The following is a 20,688-nucleotide window of genomic DNA, read 5'->3' on the forward strand; positions in this document are numbered from 1 at the left end:
GGAGTCAGTTTCAAATGCTGGTTCTCTAAATTTTCTCACTAGTGTTCCTTGTAAAGAACGTCGCCTTCCCTCCAAGGATCCCCATTTGAGTTCCCGGAGCGTCTCCGTAACACTTACGAGTTGTTCGAATCTACCGGTAACGGATCTAGCAGCCCGCCTGTGAATTGTTTCGATGCCTTCCTTCAGTCCGACCTGGTACTGAATAATAGGTCGCATCAAAGTCCTGTATGCGGTCTCCCTTACAGGTGAACCACTCTTTCCTAAAAATTCTCCTAATAAACCGTAGTTGACCATTCGCCTTCCCTTGCACAGTTCCCATATGCTCGTTTCACCTCATAGGAGTTTGGAACGTTACGCCAAGATATTTCACACAGTGGCCATCTCAGCTACGTGTACTCCTCTAACAGGCCTCCTGTCAGACCCAGTTTGTCAACTTATGCATACACTCCTGATGTAGAGCCCCTTGCTTGTCTTTAACTCCTTTATCTCTTGATTCATAGTAGGTGCAGGAACAAAATGGTGCCTGTTCTGTCGGACATGTCCGAAAGAACAGACACCACGCATATTGAATGAAATTAGCCTCTGCTTCTGCGTCAACTATATGAATGTTTTTCATTCATTCTACGGTTTTAAGCGGTTTCACTTAAGGTGAGACGAAAGACTGGGAACGATAATATCGGGATCGACGAAGCTGTTCGGCTGTTCCCGTGCTGTTACTGTGAGAACTTATCGAATGTGGTTGAGAAAAGGAGACAAGGCGCTGGACGTCCACGCCCCATCACAGAACGTGGAAGTCGGAGCAATGTTCGCACTGTAAAGCTGGATAGGTGGGAACATGAGGCACCATAGCACTAGCCCCGTACATGTACCCATGTTGACCCAGCGACATGGTTAGTTACGATTGCAGTGGCCACAGGATAGTCGAGATTGGAACGTGGCTCAATGGAAACATGTCGTCTGGTCCAGTCACTCACGTTTCTTGTTCGGATCGATGGTCGTGTCTGAACACTCTGTTACCGAGGCGAATGGCTGCTCGGAAACGTGCACTGCACTACTGAAGCAGCTGGTGAAATCTGTATCAAGCTGTGGGGAACGTTCAGCCGGGTTCCCCGACCTCATTGACATCTTTCAGAACGATAACATTCCCTAACAGAACGCCATAATCGTGGTATAGAGGTTTGAGGAGCATGACAGTGAAATCACGATCATGCCTTGGCCTCCAAATTCAACTGACCTGAGGCCGATGGAGCACATCTGGGACTATCTAGCGCCAGAACCGCGTCCACAAACCAACTGGCTGTAATTTACGGGAATTGCGTGGCCAGTGCGCTGACATATGGTACAACACACATGCAGAAGGCTACCAAGTACTTGTAGAATCCATGACATTCGGAATCTCTTCTGTATTGCGTTCGCAAGGCAAACCATCACCCTACAGAGCAAGTGATCATAATGTAAATTGGTGCCGTGTACCTCTGGGAGTCTACCAAGAACTTGTTAAATCGATTCAATTTAGAACCGATGCTGTACTACATTCCAAAGGCGGACCACCACATTAATTAATTAGTGATCGTATTATTTTGGTTCGTCAGTGTTGGAGGGTGTTTCAGAAACACTTTTACGAACTACGCTGATAGGTTCCTTACACCAAAATAAGAAAAAAGGTCCATATAAACACATATCTGAATTCCTTCGTTTTCGAGTTATTGATGAAAGTTGATGGTCACTGGCCTTCCAGGTACAACGCAACAGTTTCACTTGTCTGTGAACCAGTTTGCTCATCGTATTCTCAATGGCGTTGTGTTGTTACTGTCTTAAAGTTGGCTATTGTCTAAATGTACTACGGGTAGTGAGATAACTGAAAGTGCTTCGCCCAAACATGGCAGGATATTCATTTCGTGAGCAGACAAATATAATTTATGTGTATGGCCACGCGAATGGCAATGGAGAAGAGCGTGCACTGCTATACCAGGCGGCGTTTCACACCTAAGACAGCTGATTCATCCAACCTTTGGTGCTGTGTATCGTCGCGTTGCCGAGACAGGGTCCGTAGCACCATAGACTGTTGACCGAGCAGACCACTCGAATGTACACTCCTGGAAATGGAAAAAAGAACACATTGACACCGGTGTGTCAGACCCACCATACTTGCTCCGGACACTGCGAGAGGGCTGTACAAGCAATGATCACACGCACGGCACAGCGGACACACCAGGAACCGCGGTGTTGGTCGTCGAATGGCGCTAGCTGCGCAGCATTTGTGCACCGCCGCCGTCAGTGTCAGCCAGTTTGACGTGCCATACGGAGCTCCATCGCAGTCTTTAACACTGGTAGCATGCCGCGACAGCGTGGACGTGAACCGTATGTGCAGTTGACGGACTTTGAGCGAGGGCGTATAGTGGGCATGCGGGAGGCCCGTTGAACGTACCGCCGAATTGCTCAACACGTGGGGCGTGAGGTCTCCACAGTACATCGATGTTGTCGCCAGTGGTCGGCGAAAGGTGCACGTGCCCATCGACCTGGGACCGGACCGCAGCGACGCACGGATGCACGCCAAGACCGTAGGATCCTACGCAGTGCCGTAGGGGACCGCACTGCCACTTCCCAGCAAATTAGGGACACTGTTGCTCCTGGGGTATCGGCGAGGACCATTCGCAACCGTCTCCATGAAGCTGGGCTATGGTCCCGCACACCGTTAGGCCGTCTTCCGCTCACGCCCCAACATCGTGCAGCCCGCCTCCAGTGGTGTCGCGACAGGCGTGAATGGAGGGACGAATGGAGACGTGTCATCTTCAGCGATGAGAGTCGCTTCTGCCTTGGTGCCAATGATGGTCGTATGCGTGTTTGGCGCCGTGCAGGTGAGCGCCACAATCAGGACTGCATACGACCGAGGCACACAGGGCCAACACCCGGCATCATGGTGTGGGGAGCGATCTCCTACACTGGCCGTACACCACTGGTGATCGTCGAGGGGACACTGAATAGTGTACGGTACATCCAAACCGTCATCGAACCCATCGTTCTACCATTCCTAGACCGGCAAGGGAACTTGCTGTTCCAACAGGACAATGCACGTCCGCATGTATCCCGTGCCACCCAACGTGCTCTAGAAGGTGTAAGTCAACTACAATGGCCAGAAAGGTCTCCGGATCTGTCCCCCATTGAGCATGTTGGGACTGGATGAAGCGTCGTCTCACGCGGTCTGCACGTCCAGCACGAACGCTGGTCCAACTGAGGCGCCAGGTGGAAATGGCATGGCAAGCCGTTCCACAGGACTACATCCAGCATCTCTACGATCGTCTCCACGGGAGAATAGCAGCCTGCATTGCTGCGAAAGGTGGATATACACTGTACTAGTGCCGACATTGTGCATGCTCTGTTGCCTGTGTCTATGTGCCTGTGGTTCTGTCGGTGTGATCATGTGATGTATCTGACCCCAGGGATGTGTCAATAAAGTTTCCCCTTCCTGGGACAATGAATTCACGGTGTTCTTATTTCAATTTCCAGGAGTGTATGTTAATGTAAGTGGAACAGGAACGATCCAGACCTAAGGCAGTTGACGATAGGACGGAAGCGGGCTGTAAGTAATTGTGCGGAAAAGTAGGAAGAAGGATGTGCGTCATCCTTAGTCCTTGCTGATATGAGTAGCGCGCCTATCCATGAGAACGTGCAGTCAAGCCCAAATAGTGTCACTCCATCCAAAATCAGGAATAGACGGATATATCTACTTTTCTACTGTCCTTTAACCTATAACCACACAGTAATTACTGTTGTCGATATACGCACAGTTCAAGAGAGAAAGAGAATCTGTCTTTGGAGGAGTTCATCAGCATCCAGCATAGCGAAAGTCGCCTGCCGAAGGCGAAATAATCTATGACTATCGAATAAGGAGGTCGCTGCGTGTGCCCAACCGGTGGAAGAATTTGAAGGAAATTGAAGCAGCCTGCTTGAAATCAATAGTCCTAAAGACAAGCGATAATTTGAGGCGTAGGTGCAGGAAGGAGTTATAAGTGTTAAGGAGTCCATGAAAACAAGCTCATCGCAGATAACGAGTACATACCAAAACTTTTCTTTTCGGATTGTAAAGAAATGCTCGCGAAAAGTAATTGAGAGGTTATGATGTAAACTTCAGGTCCTGCGAACTTCTTCTGTGATAGGAGCGTTAGTGTTATTGTAACCGTAGTATTTTTTTTTCTTTCAGTTAATGATGGAAACACTAAAAGTACATACTTTCGTTCATTTTAAGCAATTGTGCCAATCGTTACGAGCCAGCTTAAATTCATTGTGCGAATTCGTGTTGTCTCCTCAGTAACCACTCTTTACGCCATACTTTACGTTTCTTCCTCGTTTGTTTTGTATTGCTGTCAAATTTTAAGAATAATGAAGTGTCTCGATGCTAGACGGTCTAAATTCAATTGGAAGTGTACAGCGCGTTTAGTTCAGTAAGCCGCTAATCTACCAGAAGTTGCACTAATTGCACACCACAGTCTTGTTCTCAAGTGATGCAGAGGCTCTGATGCAACTGATAAGGATTATCTGAATTATAACGTCGATTGTTCTGCTAGTTCGTGTACCAAGATAAACACGGCGAAGTTAACCGATAAATGACGCAGTGATTTTCTCGAGCTTCTTCCCAAGGCCGCCCCTAACAAGTGTAGTTCAGCAGGAAGCCGATACGCCACCTACCAAAGTCGGAGCTACAGACCGGAATGTACGCGCGATCGGGGCCTGGCTCCCCGGTGTTGGTTTCCGCGCAAAACCAGACAAAGTGACTAAGTCGCACGTGAAGCACTCTGCCTTTTCTGGATGATTATTTTACTACTCTGGATCAAGTAAAACTACTTTTTATTTTTCTTCCAATACTAAGCAGTTTTATCTGTAAAGCCGCTTTCAAACATGAGCATCAGTTCAACCAGTCAGAATTGTTACATATTTCTAGCATGCTTGATGATATGAGGCAGTATCTCTTACTGATTAAGATGTAAAAGACAACCAGAGTTGCGAATAAAATTGACGTTTAGTTAATAGGTGATCGGTTTCGTATTAATACCCGTTTTCGAACCGACCAAGGCTTCCGAAGTTAAATATACCTCTGAAATAAAATTGAATAATGTCGGTACATACATGTACAGTCCCAAATGAACATCACTGAAGTTAGTTAACGATCACTGACTCTGCAAGCCTTGGTGTCTTCGAAAATGAGTATTAACACGAAACAGGTCTCATACTGATTAAACGTCTGTTTTATCCGCAACTCTGGTTGTCTTCTGGCATAAGAATTTTTATACTTGGCTCACAGTCCAAGAACTCATCCATTCACGTCCACTGTTTTCGTAGTAGATGCGCCAAAACCCGGGGAGATAGTCGTTCTGTTATTTTATATATTAAATGTATTCATGTATTCGCAATCGCAATTGAGAATACGGACAATCATGAGTTGTGAAATGGAATGTCTACAAGGAAAACTGTGCCGAACTGGAATTTGAACCCGGATTTCCCGCTTATCACGAGCGGTCGCCTTACCACTGAGTTATCCATGCACGACTCACGGCCAGATCCAAACTTCTATACATCGTCAACCCTGTGCCTGGAACCAGTTCTCGTGCATCCAGTATGTACGAGGGTGAGTCAGATGAAAACCTTAAATATTTTTTAAATATTATTTATTGTGCAGAAGTGGTACAAAGCTGTATCACTTTTCAACATAATCTCCCCCACGCTCAATGCAAGTCTTCCAGCTTTTACAAAGTGCATAAATTCCTTTAGCAAAAATTCTTTTGGTAGTCCGCACAACCACTCATGCACCGCGTGGCGTACCTCTTCATCAGAATGGAACTTCTTTCCTCCCTTTGCGTCTTTGAGTGGTCCAAACATATGGGGCAAGGTCTGGCGAGTATGGTGGATGAGGAAGACACTCAAAATGCAGGTCTGTGATTGTTGCGACTATTGTATGGGCAGTGTGGTGCCTTGCGTTGCAAAAGGATACCTGCTGACAGCAATCCACGTCGCTTTGATTTGATTGCAGGCCGCAGATGATTCTTTAGGAGATCTGTGTATGATGCACTGGTGACAGTGGTCCCTCTAGGCATGTAATGCTCCAAAATGACGCCTTTTTCTTCCCAAAAGAGAGGCAGCATAATCTTCCCTGCTAAGGGCTCTGTTCGAAACTTCTTTGGTTTTGGTGATGAGGAATGGCGCCATTCCTTGCTCGCTCTCCTCGTTTCCGGTTGGTGGAAGTGAACTTAGGTTTCGTCCCCAGTAACGATTCTTGCAAGGAAGTCATCACCTTCTCGTTCAAAGCGTCGAAGAAGTTCTTCACAAGCGTCAACACGTCGTTCTCTCATTTCAAGAGTCAGCTGCCGTGGCACCCATCTTGCAGACACTTTGTGAAACTGGAGCACATCATGTACAATGTGGTCTGCTTGGTCTGCTGACCCATGACTAATCTGTAAACCTGCTGCAAAGTCATTCATTGTCACTCGGCGGGTTTCCTTCACTATGGCTTCAACTGCTGCAATGTTCTGTGGAGTCACATCTCATTGTGCCTGACCTGGACGAGGAGCATCTTCCACTGAAGTCACACCATTTGCGAACTTCCTACTCCATTCGTAGACTTGCTGCTGTGACAAACATGCGTAAACGTACTGAACATACATTCGTCGATGAATTTCAATAGTTTTCACACATTCACTACGCAAAACCCGAATAACAGAACGCTGTTCTTCCCTAGTGCAAGTCGCAAGAGGGGCGGCCATCTTTATACTGATACTGCGACGGTATGTGTGCATCTGCATTCTGCTGCCACCTACAGGCTATTCTGCACACTATTTGTAGCACGCTTACCAACTTACAGGATAACGGCGCGAAATTTTGATTTGTTATTACAAATTTAGGGTTTTCATTTGACTCACCCTCGTATATTCCCGTCCAGGTGAGACATTTTACGTGCAAGTCGCGTGCCCGACTTCGGTGGATCAATACGATATTGCACTGCAATATCGCATTCTATTATTTTCATTGCAACAAGGGCTAAAGTCACCACGAAATATATGAATGATTAGGTTTTATCACAAAGGATGTCAGTGCGGTAACATTTGGGAATTTCTAGTTGGTGTGATGCATGGCAGCCTGCTCTAAACTTTAAGTTAATGCTGATGAGTGGGGAGAGGAATTCTGTAACATCTGAATGCAGCATTAGTAGTGTGCAGTCCGACACAGTCACATCTGTTACATACCTAGGAGTAACGTTGCAAACCTGTATGAAATGGTGCGAGCACGTCAGGTAGGTACTGGTAGTAGGGAAGGCAAGTCGTCGACTTCCTTTTGTTAGCGAATTTCGGGAAAGCGTAGTACATCTTTAAAGGAGACGGCGTGTGGAATACTAGTGCGACCCATTCTTGGGTACTGCACGAGTGCTTGGGATCCCCGCCAAGTCGGACTAAATGAACACATCGAAGCAATTCAGAGGCGCGCTGCTAGATTTGTTACCAGTAGGTTCGGTCAGCACGTGAGTATTACAGAGATGTTTCACGAACTCAAATGGGAATCCCTGGTGGGAATACAGCGTTCTTTTCACGAGGCACTATTGAGGAAATTTAGAGAACTGGCGTTTGAGCCTGACTGCAGAACGATTTTATTGCCGCTAACGTGCAATTCGCGTAAGGACCACGAACATAATGTGAGAGATATTAGGGCTCGTACGGAGGTTTTGGAGAGTCGTTTTTTCTTCGCTCCATCTGCGAGTGCAACACGAAAGGCGATGACTAGTACTGGTACCTGGTACCCTTCGCCATATACTTGGCTTGCGGAGTATGTATGTAGTTGTAGATCTTGTCGTTCTGACAATCTGTGGTGACTGTTAATCCATTTTAATTGACAAACCCACCTCGAAGATACAGGATCACCTAAAATTGGCAAAGGATGTTCGCAAACCACTGGAAAAAGCAGGAATTTATAGGACTCCGTATAGTTGTGGGGTGGTGTATGTGGGTACCACAAAAAAGGCCAAAAATCGACTTGAAGAGCACAAGGGCAAATGTAGAAGGGAAGAGACTGACAGATCAGCTGTTGTGGAACATGATTTGCAACCACATTCATTTTTACACGACTCGGGTATTGGTAGCCACAAGTGGATACCACGAAATGCTATACAGAGAGGCCGTAGAGAGAACATCCGAGGAATTTCGATAGGAAGTAGAAGAGCATGAAATTTAATCACATCTGGATCCCAGTGATGAAGAAGACGTGTACTAGTGTACCAGTCTTCCATCACTGGATGATAGCAACAGCTGACGACAGCCGCCGACAACGTCAATTGCGCCCGGAGATTCAAGGCATGTGATGTCACGCCATTGCTGGGAACACACATAAACGGAATTTCTCTGCAGTCAGTAGGGAATCAGGGCGTGACACTCAAAGAATCTAGGATCCCCCTTGGAAATGTTGACGAAACATTGTGTTTTAATGTGAAATTCATCCGATCACGGCATAATAGCCCGGAATATTTTATTAATTGTGACACTTCGGGTCATGAAAGTTTCCTTTTTACTATCCGAATTTTGTTGCCTTCTACGGATTTTGCACGTTTCTTATCATATGCATCCGAATTTTCTCCTTTTACATACAAGCAACATCAGTATACTTTACCGACTGACAAACAGATTTTTCGGAGATTTTCTAGATCTCTTGTGTTCAAGACCTAGCTGTCTCTACAGAACAAAGTTTTTGAGGCTTTTGTGTTCATTCGTTGACGCGTTGTCTGTTGGCTTTTGTGACGGAGTCTACAGCCGATGTTTGTTTAACGATTTTTCTGACATTTCATCAGCACAAGTAACAAGCATTGTCACAGGTTAGTCCTCCATTGCTGTGACAGACTGGAGTCTAGACGGCGGCCAGACATTATGCTGTTATAAAAAGTGTCACATCCCTACAGGAGGTACTGTTGGTCAAAACTGTACGAAAAATTCCTATAATGACATGCCCAAAAATATTACTTGTTGAAAATGGGCCATTGAAGATCCAGAGTTCAGAACTTGCATTTTATACACAAATGGGGTAGTACTTACAAGAGATGGGGAAAGTAAATTATCAAAATAAGCACTTTTGGGCAGATGCAAAGCCTCGAGAAAGCCTGGAGGATCGCATTGATATCAATGTACGGGCAGGACTTGTCGGCAACAGACTCATAGCGCACCAAAGAGGTTAACAGGTAGTGTGTACCGTCGGTTACAGCACGATGAATTACCAGCGGTACTGGTGAACGTTACTCTTGCAGAAACAACGACTGACACATGTACTAAAGCCACCAACCGATTTACTACGGATCGTGCACCATACCATACGGCAACGTTTCAAAATCGATGGACAGGTCGAGAGGGTTCGCTAACGTGAACTCTACGTTCACTGGATCTGAATCCGGTGGATTTCTGGTTATGGGGAAGTTTGAAGGTACTGGTGTTTGCTCAGCCCATCGACAATGGAGAGCGTGTGCCCAGTGCTTGCGACGCAATCTGAATGGAACCAAGTGTGTCCGAAACAGTGCGTGATTCACTTCGAAGAAGAGCCGAAGGATTTGTCAGAATGCGAGGTAGCCATGTGCAGCACTGTCTGTTGTGTGTACTTTTACACAAGTGACAGATGGGAATGAGTGGACAAATTGGCACACATCTCAATAGGTATTGTTTACCGACTTATCATTATAGGCACTTTTCTTCTAGTTTTGGCCAATACTAGGCCCTATAGGATTATGTGACACTTTGTTTTGTAAACATCCTGTATATACCAGTCGCGACACGTCTGAGGTATTTTACTGGTCATCATAGCCGTGGTTCTGCCCTTCTTGATCTGGAATGCTCGTTTTCTGTTACACCGGAATCCTGGATCCGTTTACGTTCAGGTTATCTTTTTTTCTTTTTGTGAATTCCTATGACTTCTCTGAACAATCAGGCGTGTTGGAGAATTTTATTATGGGATCGGTCTCATATAGTGCGTGCTCCGCCACGGGCGACTTACATCTGCCTGTTTGCGGTAAAGGAGGAAAGGAAGTTCTGTTCATCTCGAATTCGATTGGGGAAGATTGTGGGGTTAAATTATTCTTGGCCTTCGTTAAAGAACCCCTTGCCATTTCCTGAAAGCATAAGGTTTTCCCATATCTGTTTACAATTTACCTTTCATAAATCTATTGATTTCTCGCATAATTAGGTCATTTCTCTACAATTCCTATCCCTTAAGATATCTGTGTGCATAAAAATCAGTAGCATGACGCAGGGATATATATTCGCTATTTTCTACTTTTCTGACTCCCCGACACTAACTGTTTCACAATTCCATAATTTTTAATTGTTTTTGGTAGTTTCCCAGAGAACTCATTTCAGATCTGTCTGAATGCTGTCAGACACAACTGTGGTGTTCCTACGCCTACATTTACACCCACGATCTGTGGATCACTCTGTTTGTACGTCTCGATTATATCTACGTCTGGGCTCTGTAAACCACTGTGAAATAATGACAGATGGTACTTTGCACTTTACCACATACTACGATTTCTTTCTGATCCATTCGTGTGTGCAGCGCGGCAAGAATGACTGTTCGATTGCATCTACTACGCATGCTCTAAATAGTCCAATCTTTTCTTTGCGGCTCCTATGCACTGAGGTGACAAAAGTCGTAGGGTAGATCGGTGTGCATACACAGATGGCGGTGGTATCGCGTACACAAGGTATAAATGGGGGCTCCACTGGCAGAGCAGTCATTTGTAGTCAGGTGATTCAGGTGAAAAGGTGTTCGATGTAATTATAGCCGCACGACGGGAATTAACAAGCTTTGAACACGGAATGGTAGTTGGAGCTAGATGAATGGGACATTTCATTTCGGAAATCGTTAGGAGATTCAATATTCCGCGATTCACAGTGTCAAGAGAGTGCCGACAATACCAAAATTCAGACATTATCTCTTACGTTGGGCAACGCAGTGATAAACGGCCTTCCCTTAACGTCCGAGAGCGTTTCCTTAGAGTAGTCAGTGCTAACAGACGAGCAACAATGTGTGGAAGAACCGCAGAAATCAATGTGGGACGTACGACTATCGTATCTGTCAGGACAGTGCCAGGAAATTTTGCGTTAATTGGCTATGGCAGCAGACTAACAACACGAATGCCTTTGCTAACAGCAAGATATCGCCAGCAGCGCCTCTCCTGGGCTCGTGACCATATCGGCTGCACCCTAGACGACTGGAAAACCTTGGCCTGGTCAGATGTGCCCCGATTTCAGTTGGTAGGAGCAGATGGTGGGGTTCGAGTATGGCGCAGACCCCAAGAAGCCATGGACCCAGCTTGTCAACATTGCACTTTGCAAGCTAGTGGTGGCTCCATAATGACGTGGTCTGTGTTACCATGGAATGGACTGGGACAGTGACGGTAAATGGTAATGTTCGGTCTACTTGGAGAGCATTATCAGTCACTCATGGACTTCATGTTCCCAAACAGCGGTGGAACGCTTATGAATGAAACGCTTATGGACGACAATGGCCGGCCGGTGTAGCCGAGCAGTTCTAGGCGCTTCAGTCTGGAACCGCTTGACTACTACGGTCGCAGGTTCGGATCCTGCCTCGGGCATGGATGTGTGTGATGTTCTTAGGTTAGTTAGGTTTAATTCGTTCTAAGTTCTAGGGGACTGATGAACTCAGATGTTAAGTCCCATAGTGCTCAGAGCGATTTGAACCTTTTTTGATGACAATGCCATGTCACTGGGCCAAAATTTTTCGCTATTCAAATGGTTCAAATGGCTCTGAGCACTATGGGACTCAACTTCTGAGGTCATCAGTCCCGTAGAACTTAGAACTACTTAAACCTAACTAACCTAAGGACACCACACACATCCATGCCCGAGGCAGGATTCGAACCTGCGACCGTAGCGGTCTCGCGGTTCCTGACTATAGCGACCAGAACCGCACGGCCACTCCGGCCGGCCTTTCGCTATTCATTCGCGGAACATTTTGGGCAATTCGAGCGAATGAATTGGTCACCCACATAATAGACATATGTGGGTTCATACACAAAATCCTGCACCACCAAAACTTTCACAATTATCCCTGACTATATGGGCAGCAAGGCTCAGTATTTCTGCAGAAGACTTGCAACGACTTGTTAAGTCCATGCCACTTGGAACTGCTGTACTTCTCCAGGCAAAAGGAGGTCTGACAAGGCATGTATCCCATGGCTTTTTCATTTCAGTGTATGAGCGATAGATAGGGAGATCCCTATATTCCTAAAGTGAAGCTTATAGTAAAAACTTTGTAAACGGATATTCACGGGATACTTGACGTATTCCTTCTTATGCTTTTCAGTATTTCCAATATATTGTCCTGCGGACCAAACAAATTTTTGGCCATTCCTGTTGTCCTTCTTTGTATAATTTAAACATCACCCGTTAGTTCTGTCTGGTTTGGTTTCCCACACACCTGGACAGTATTCAAGGATTGGTTTCACGAGTGTTTAGCAAGAATTCGCTTCATGGACTGCAGTATCCTACACATGAACCTAAGTTGGCCACCAGCTGTACCAACGACTGAGCCTATTGGTCATTTCAGTGTTTTTTTGAGTTTGTCGTCTCCAGTTGCGACTTGTTTTTTTTCATGTATCGTTTACCCTTGGTGCTACGTTTACTTCCCGTTACGTATGTAATGTCTCGCCGAGTACAGGCTAAACCTTAACATCCAATTGCTTCCAGATGTGCGCGGCGATGATGCTGCTGGCGGTGGCCGCCATGTGCGAGAGGGCACAGGCTGGAGGGTACGCCCACTCCTACGCCCACCAGACTGGGCCCGTGGTGGGTCCCGCCCACGCCGTCACCGTCGGAGGGTTCGGCGGACACGGCGGCTACGGCGGCCACGGCCACGGGCACAGCGTGGACTACGTCGTAAGTCTCTAAGACAAGCACACACAGGTGGTGCAGTATCTCATCAGCGGTTCTGTTCATGTCTGGAAAATAAGAAACAGGGCATTATGCTCCAGATTCAGCGCACAGGGACCGACTCTGAATCTGACATCGTGACAAATAAAAACACCTACAGCCGTCCTTATGATTTTATTTTATATTGTCGCTCCCAGTTTCAACGCTTCAGTGCGTCATCTTCAGCCTGTTTTTGATGCGTTACAGGTTGATATGATCCCCATGCATAACACACCAGTAGGCAGCATTACTGGATACGCAGATAATGTGTCAGCACTCCAACCATCAACTGCCAACTGACTCGAGAACCATTCAAATACGACATCCAAAGATATGTCTCAGCGAAAACTGAATATGAAAGGTGGTGTAAGGCGACGGGTGCCACATGGTACTGCGATTAGCCTACTGATTTTCTTGAAATATATAGGGTGTGGAGACATTTTTATTGGGAACTGAGGACAGTGTACTGAATAACATTATATTATTGTTTACTTCATTTGCAGACCAGTTCTTCTGGCTATTGGGAGCAGTATGTGTTTAGGTTGGCTAGTACTTCCAGGTACACGTGTCAATGCTTATTTTCCCCTAGGCAGCAGGTCAGATGTTGAAGTATGGATGCGGGGACCAAAAGGGTTAGTCTATTCTGACAGGTTTAATCCACTTAGTGGGGCAGTTACGACGGTTCAGAGAACATCAAGTAGTAACTTGTATGACGTGTTTGCAGGAAGGCTGTTAGAGGCAGACAAAATTCAACTAACACAGTGAAATCGGTCCATATTAAGGTTCCGGTGATCACAATATCTGCACATGTACCCCTATGGCCATTCCTTTGTAGGGATTATTGAAAGTCAGATTGCGTTGTGCTAAAAATATTGTGTGCCAGTTTAAGCACAGTCTTGTATAATTGTTCAAAGGGGACGTTTCACACTCAATTTTCTCGTGTTTTCATTTATGCTCAAATTTTAGTTATTAAGTAACACGCCTTTCAGCGCTTCTGTTTACTGCATTTGTTCTGTTGAATTAAGTGCTAATGCATCTAAATTTATGTTCCTGATCTTTGAGCGTGATAACTTTAACACAAGCGTCTCGAATTTTCCAGTATAACTGCACGAGAACGTGTAATCCAACTTTTTATCGATTTTCCGTGTCACTACAGGCGTACCCGAAGTACGAGTTCGAGTACGGGGTTTCTGACGGGCACACAGGGGACCACCACTCCCAGAAGGAGCACCGCGACGGAGACGTCGTGACTGGCGAGTACTCGCTCAAGGAGGCGGACGGCAGCGTGCGCACCGTCAAGTACCACGCCGACAAGTCCGGCTTCCACCCCGTCGTGCACCACTCGCACCACGGTGAGTGCTCCTCGTGTTGTGACTATGAAGTTGAAGTGTTTGAAGAAGTGTCCCAAAAATAATGTTCTAACGGTCATAGTGCCGTGCACCTCTTCTCAAGCAACCACACGGACAACAGCAACAGAGCAGCAGGAATTTTGTTATGTAAAATGCGAAGTGATGTTTCTTGTCCTTGGAAATGCTGGAATGGAACGTCTACGTTTGATGCTCCTCCAGAAAATTTTGAAATTAAGAGCATCACATCTCGTATACACAAACACACAGAGTCACGTATACGCTGCCCCACACCCCACTACACAAACACGCACGCAGGCACGCACGCAATACTGTTCCTGGCTTCGATGATGTGGTATATAGTTATTGTTTGGACACTGTGGCTTTGAGACTTAAAAAAAGAGTGTGTTTCAATAGGTTTCATTCCGTTTCACAAGGTTATATCTTCCACATGAACGAAGATAGTAACTTGTGGTAAATTTTAAATTACGCAAAGGACTACAAAGTTCCTGTTTTTTTAAAGACCCCTTCGATTTTATAAGGGAATATGTTATAGATGGAAGCCATACAACCTTTGGGTAGTTTTTAACGTTCCCTTCAACTAGCCGACTGGTGCATTGGAATGGTAATAATAAATGGACAAGATAACAAATGTCAGTGTACTATACCAGACAGAAAGCAACAGAATTAAAAACAGCATTTAGACCGTTAAACACAAATGAAATCTGACCACTTAAAGCACGGGAGATGCCTACTTGATTGAAACTTTAAAACATTTAAAATTACAGCACAAAAGAAACAAGATAATTACAGCCGAGTCCGCTTAATTGTATTCTGCTTTGACACTCCCGAAATCAATCTTAACAACAACGAACAACAGTTATTTCGAAATCACTCCTCAGCTGAGGTAATAATGATCAACATTCGGAAACACAAAATTCAACTGTTATCATGCGACTCAGAGAAGTATTAGTACGTGCAATCACTTAGAACAAATGACACGGAAAAACACAAACACAAGATGTCTGCAATGGTTCAAATGGCTCTGAGCGCTATGGAACTTAACATCTGAGGTCATCAGTCCCTTAGAACTTAGAACTACTTAAACCTAACTATTGTAAGGACATCACACACATACGTGCCCACGACAGGATTCGAACCTGCGACCGTAGCGGTCGCGCGGTTCCAAACTGAAGCGCCTAGAACCGCTCGGCCACACTGGCCGGCTATCTGCAATGGCTGACAGTAGTAAGTTAAAGTCCAATGCCAATCTCTGGTATGGTCCGAAGCGATGATGTTTAATATAAGGTTCTCACGTGACCGTCCCGGAATAAAGGTTTCATAGCCGCCGGTGTCGTGTGCCAGTGTTGATGCACGATGGCTCACTTCTTTCTTAAGGCACTTCTCCAATTAACTGCCTGGCCTGGGCTGTAAGAAACGCACCAGAAACAAAGGCTGCAAGTAGAAGCCTCCAGCTCGGCCACAATAGGGAGGTATGAGAGACCAAGTATCATATCTAACTCTTGAGCGGAGACACTGTTCCCCACACATGCTGCCTCGTTGAGCATGACTGCATCGCTGAAGTCGGCATACCCCTCCTCCCTCCTGCCCCCATACGACTCCCGCTGTCCAAGGAAGGTAAATACATACTAACTAGCCTAGCAAAAGTACAGTCACACACACATTATCGATCCGGTGCATTTGCAGTGGTCACTCTTACTTCTGCCTCTGTAACTGAGCGGTCAGCTTGTATGACTGTCATACGGAGGAACCGAGTTTAATCCCGATTACTACCAGGAGCTTTTCCTGGGTCTGGCAAGCCAACCACCGCTAGGAGAGCGGTATGCTAGTCCATGCCCTTCCATATGACAACTGAATGACGCAATATCGCTTAGGATGACACGGCGATCGGGTGACATCTAGTGGTTCACATGGCCTGATCGCGGAGTTATTTGTTTGCCTGCCTGAAAATGAGAATCGAGATATGTGTAGTGTTCATTATGGTTTACATTTAATGATTACTATTTGAGGGGACCTTTCAGCGATGTGGAAACGTGTCAAGTGAAGCGATAAACTGTTTATAAGTTCTTAGATAATACTTATTGCATTGCACAACTGAATGGAACGAGGTCTTTCACGGAAAGTGTGCTGCTGTTTTCTCTCCTGGAGGTGCATCTGAATTAGAATTTTGTTAGTAAACTGAAGTGGAAGAGTGATACCCTGCTTGCTCTAATTGGTAGTATCGTTAGCTAGTGAACTGGAGGTGTCAGGTCTGTTCTCTGTGACCACATCGAACTTGTCCGAGAAGAGAAGGTACGGAATGTTGTCTACTCATCCACACTTTTATTGAGCGAATGAGTAACTCCCGAAAGGTCGTCGAGCAGGAAGACATATTACAGGTCGTAAGCCTCACATTTATTTGTTTACTTTAACTCCAGAGTGATAAAAATTGTTGTAACTGAACACTTCTTCTCGCCCTTTTTTAGTATCTAACAAACGTCATGGGATAGTAGATACGAATATGAATTCATTAGCTATTCAACATGTTTTTTTGCTCTAAATAATATGCAACTGGAGTCTTTTGGTCCACTTGACCCAGTTTCCTCTCGATTAAGAGCAGAAATTTGTGTGTAGATTCTTAAAATAGATACAGTGTTCATTCATATATGCAGCTGCAGCAAGCCTAAAGCATTCCAAACACTAAGACTAAAATCAAGTTAAAAAATATAATTTTGTTTTTTCGTGCGTTCACAGCCTCCATAAATTTTGTTGAGGGCAAACATGGCCTGTAGTAGGCTGTCATATTCTGTATTAATTGTACGATTGGCCGATTTCGACGTTTATGTTATTTTCAAGCACATGTGGATAACCGTAATGTGATTTACAATATTTGACGTGGCTTACAACGTATCTAAAACAGAATATCTGAAAGTGCAGGAAAATGCTGTTAATGACTTACAACTCGGTGCTGATACTTTTGAAGGGTGTCATAATTTTAAGCACCTGGGAGTGACACTGTCGTCCAGTGGTAGAAGTTTTGATGATATAAACAATAAAATTGGCCAGGGCAAGCAAGCCATAAAACAACTAAATTGGATTTTTTGGAACAAAAACATAACGCGCAGCAGAGTTGTGGGAACTAACCCAGAGGCAGAAAGATCGCCTGCTGGCTGTCGAGATGGATTTCTGGAGATGGAGTTGAGAATTTTCCAGGTTTGATAATATTAGAAATGATAGGATCAGAGAGGTTATGAATGTCGAAAGCACAATCCTAGACTACATAGAAAGGAAGCGCCTAATCTGGTATGGTCACTGGCAGCGTATGCCAGACTCAAGATGGCCAATACGTGTATGGCAATGGACTCCACATCAAAGAAGAAAGCGCGGTAGACCTGCGAGATGCTGGAAAGACGACGTCAACGAAGCAATGGTGGCGAGAGGTCTTTATGAAGGAGACTGGAATGACCGTGAACGATGGAGAAATGACATAAATGTCGAAATCGGCCAACGGCACAATTAATAAAGAATATTACAGCCTAGAGGGTCATGTATTGCTTTAGAAAATAAGTTAATAGTGTAAATAAACTGTTTAAAATATCGTGTAGTTATTGACTATGAGCATAGACCCGTACTACAGTTAAGGGTCACACGTCCAGATAGCTACTTATGCAAATGTTAACTATGCTATATCACACAGTTTTAAATGGTAACTTAGAACATTTATGTGTGTCTTCAGGATATGGTGGCGGAGCTGGCGCTGGGGACGGAGGCTATGGTCATGATCATGATCATGGTCACGGTTGGTATTACTGAAAACTCATGACCTGATCCAGGCACAAACGTCAATCTGGCCAACAGAAAACCTGCGCTTTTTCCGGCTGACTTATTCTTGCCCGTTATGTATTCATATGGGTGTTGGATAAGCTGCTGCCTTCGTTAGTTTACTTAGGCACTTCCACATATCTACTCGCGCAAGTCTGTGTCCAATGCTGGCCGCACAATGCATATTCTGAAACTTTCCTCTCTTTCGTTTCCAGCCAGAATATTGCTCTTCAGAGATTTCAGTTTCACGATTAAGTACAAATGCATTAGCTACTCTAAATACACATGATATTATTCTTATCAAAACAGTGCGACATCTGTTTTGTATCTACTGCCTGGTACAGCAGAATATGAAGTGTGTGGTCTCTTACATTTTGTGATTGTATATATACTAAGTTATTAATTTTGTAATATTCATATTGTTTTATATTGTATTTAAGATACACAAAGGCATAATTAATAAAAAGCTGTCACAGAAGAGAAGACAACTGTTTACAAAAAGATTTTACACACAATCACATATCCCATACAAAACACAGTGTGTATAATGATCCATAAAAGTACTGATTATGAAAGAAATTAGTATAACCAGAATTTGAACAACAAGGGATGGAGTTCAACAAGGATAATATCAAGGTCTAAATTACAGAAGGGCACTTTCTGCTGCTGTTGTTAGTCTATCTATTCAGCTCATAAGCCACCCCGATGCTGTTCACGGTCATTTGGCATCACGTTCGCCGTCACCATTTATTTAGTTGTCTTCAACAAAAAGACAGCACTGCACAATCACCCATCATCCACCCATCATCTTTATCACTGTCATCAATAGCACAAAAATGTAGTTATTCTTAAAGGATTAAAAGACGTCATGGTTCCACTGAGACTTTCTTATTAAATAATGTGGTTTAATTAATTTCATGATACATGGATCATTTGCACGATAAATCGTAATGAGTCATTTTATCCACATCACAAATTTTTTGTTTATATGGCTACGTGTTTTTTTAATGTATAGATATGAGTTAATATACCTTTTTCCATGGAATAGAAGGAGTTGCAAAAGAGAAATTTTTTCGGTTTGGTTTCAAATTTTACTTTGCTGTCTGTGAGACATTTTATACCACTGGATAAATCCAAACTAAACTCCGTCCGAACAGCTCTTTTGGAAGACTCTAGCGGTACTCGAAAAGACACGTTGTTGCTCACGGGAATGTCTCAACAGTCGACAACGAAATCCAAACGACACAATATGAACAGTTTTGACTTGCTGGTAGATTAAGTCAAAACTCATCTTTCGTGCCCGGATCGGTGAACAACAGACTCATAGCAGTGGGAAGAGCAGCACACACTCCGACGGCGCGTGGACGCCGCCAGCGGCCTCGGCCAAACTACGCGCCGGGTAGATTTCCTCGCTGCTCCACGCCAACCGACAAACTGCTCGCACACAGCACAGCTGGAAACTATAAGCGCCAGGCCAAAGACAGTACAAGGTGCGAATGTCGATACACACCGCTGCTGACACTCGCGGAGAGAGAGGATAACAGCATAATCGCGGTAACCACGGGAGACTAGACACAGAATAGCAATCGAGGTTTAATCCAACGCCTAACATGAGCCAGCCATGGCTCAGTCATCGCTTTTAACTCAAGAACATTCTGTCTCGAAAATAAAGAGCACGTGGGCACGTGTTTTGGCTTTTTACTAGACACTCCTTAGTTTTTGAAAACAATGTACTCAAAGTTGAGAGAAGATCATTTAAAAACAAATGAATAATTTTAATTTTAATTTTAGAATGAATTAATGAATTATTATTCACAAAATATGGGGTCCAAAGTTAATACTGTTAGAGTTATTAACGTTTTTGTTTTTTCCTGCTTTGGCCAGGGTATCCATCATTCTGTGTGTTCAGCGGACGGGGGTCGGTGGTCGAACGGATGCCGGCACGGTAGCTCAGCGTCTTCGGTCAGAGGGTTTACTGCCCTCTGTAATAAAAAAATCTGAGTGAATGGATCAAGGACGAACTAAAACGGGTGTCTTGCGACGTCCGCCCTGAGCACACACAAGGAACTAAAACGAACAAAATGAGATTACACACACACAAAAAAAAAAAAAAAACACGGTCGAGGCTCTAAGCTATCAGACTGCTGGTCCGTGTTCAATTCTTGGTTATGATTGAGTGAAAATTTTTTCAGTGTATCTGATTATATTCTGATAATGGGAATACATTTCTTTGCCTTTTTTAAAGTAAAACATAGGGAGGTGTGACTAATAATGAAATAAGTACATATAACGTATGGACAATTATTTTTATCGTGATACATGACGCGCTACGCTAGGAAGCCGGCCGGAGTGGCCGAGGGGTTCTAGGCGTTACAGTCTGGAACCGCGAAGGTTCGAATCCTGCCTCGGGCATGGATGTGTCTGATGTCCTTAGGTTAGTTAGGTTTAAATAGTTCTAAGTTCTAGGGGACAGATGACCACAGCAGTCAAGTTCCATAGTGCTCAGAGCCATTTTTTTTGCACCATGAAAGTGATACCATCGAAATGTACCTCTATTTATCAAACGTGTGACG

At 44.7% G+C, this 20,688-nt stretch overlaps 1 protein-coding gene across 1 annotated transcript in view; it reads left to right on the forward strand.

The window, feature by feature from the left end:
* LOC126419078 (adult-specific cuticular protein ACP-20-like) overlaps window positions 1-18,471 on the forward strand; it is a 32,828-nt gene extending 14,357 nt beyond the window's left edge. Inside the window, exons 2-4 of the mRNA XM_050086166.1 lie at window positions 12,726-12,914; window positions 14,104-14,299; window positions 18,030-18,471. Coding sequence (XP_049942123.1) covers window positions 12,726-12,914; window positions 14,104-14,299; window positions 18,030-18,106 — 462 coding nt within the window. The 3' untranslated portion in view covers window positions 18,107-18,471. The remainder of the gene's footprint in view (window positions 1-12,725; window positions 12,915-14,103; window positions 14,300-18,029) is intronic.
* Window positions 18,472-20,688: the final 2,217 nt, after the last annotated feature.

This window comes from Schistocerca serialis, chromosome 9, assembly GCF_023864345.2.
Source record: "Schistocerca serialis cubense isolate TAMUIC-IGC-003099 chromosome 9, iqSchSeri2.2, whole genome shotgun sequence".
NCBI lineage: Eukaryota > Metazoa > Arthropoda > Insecta > Orthoptera > Acrididae > Schistocerca > Schistocerca serialis.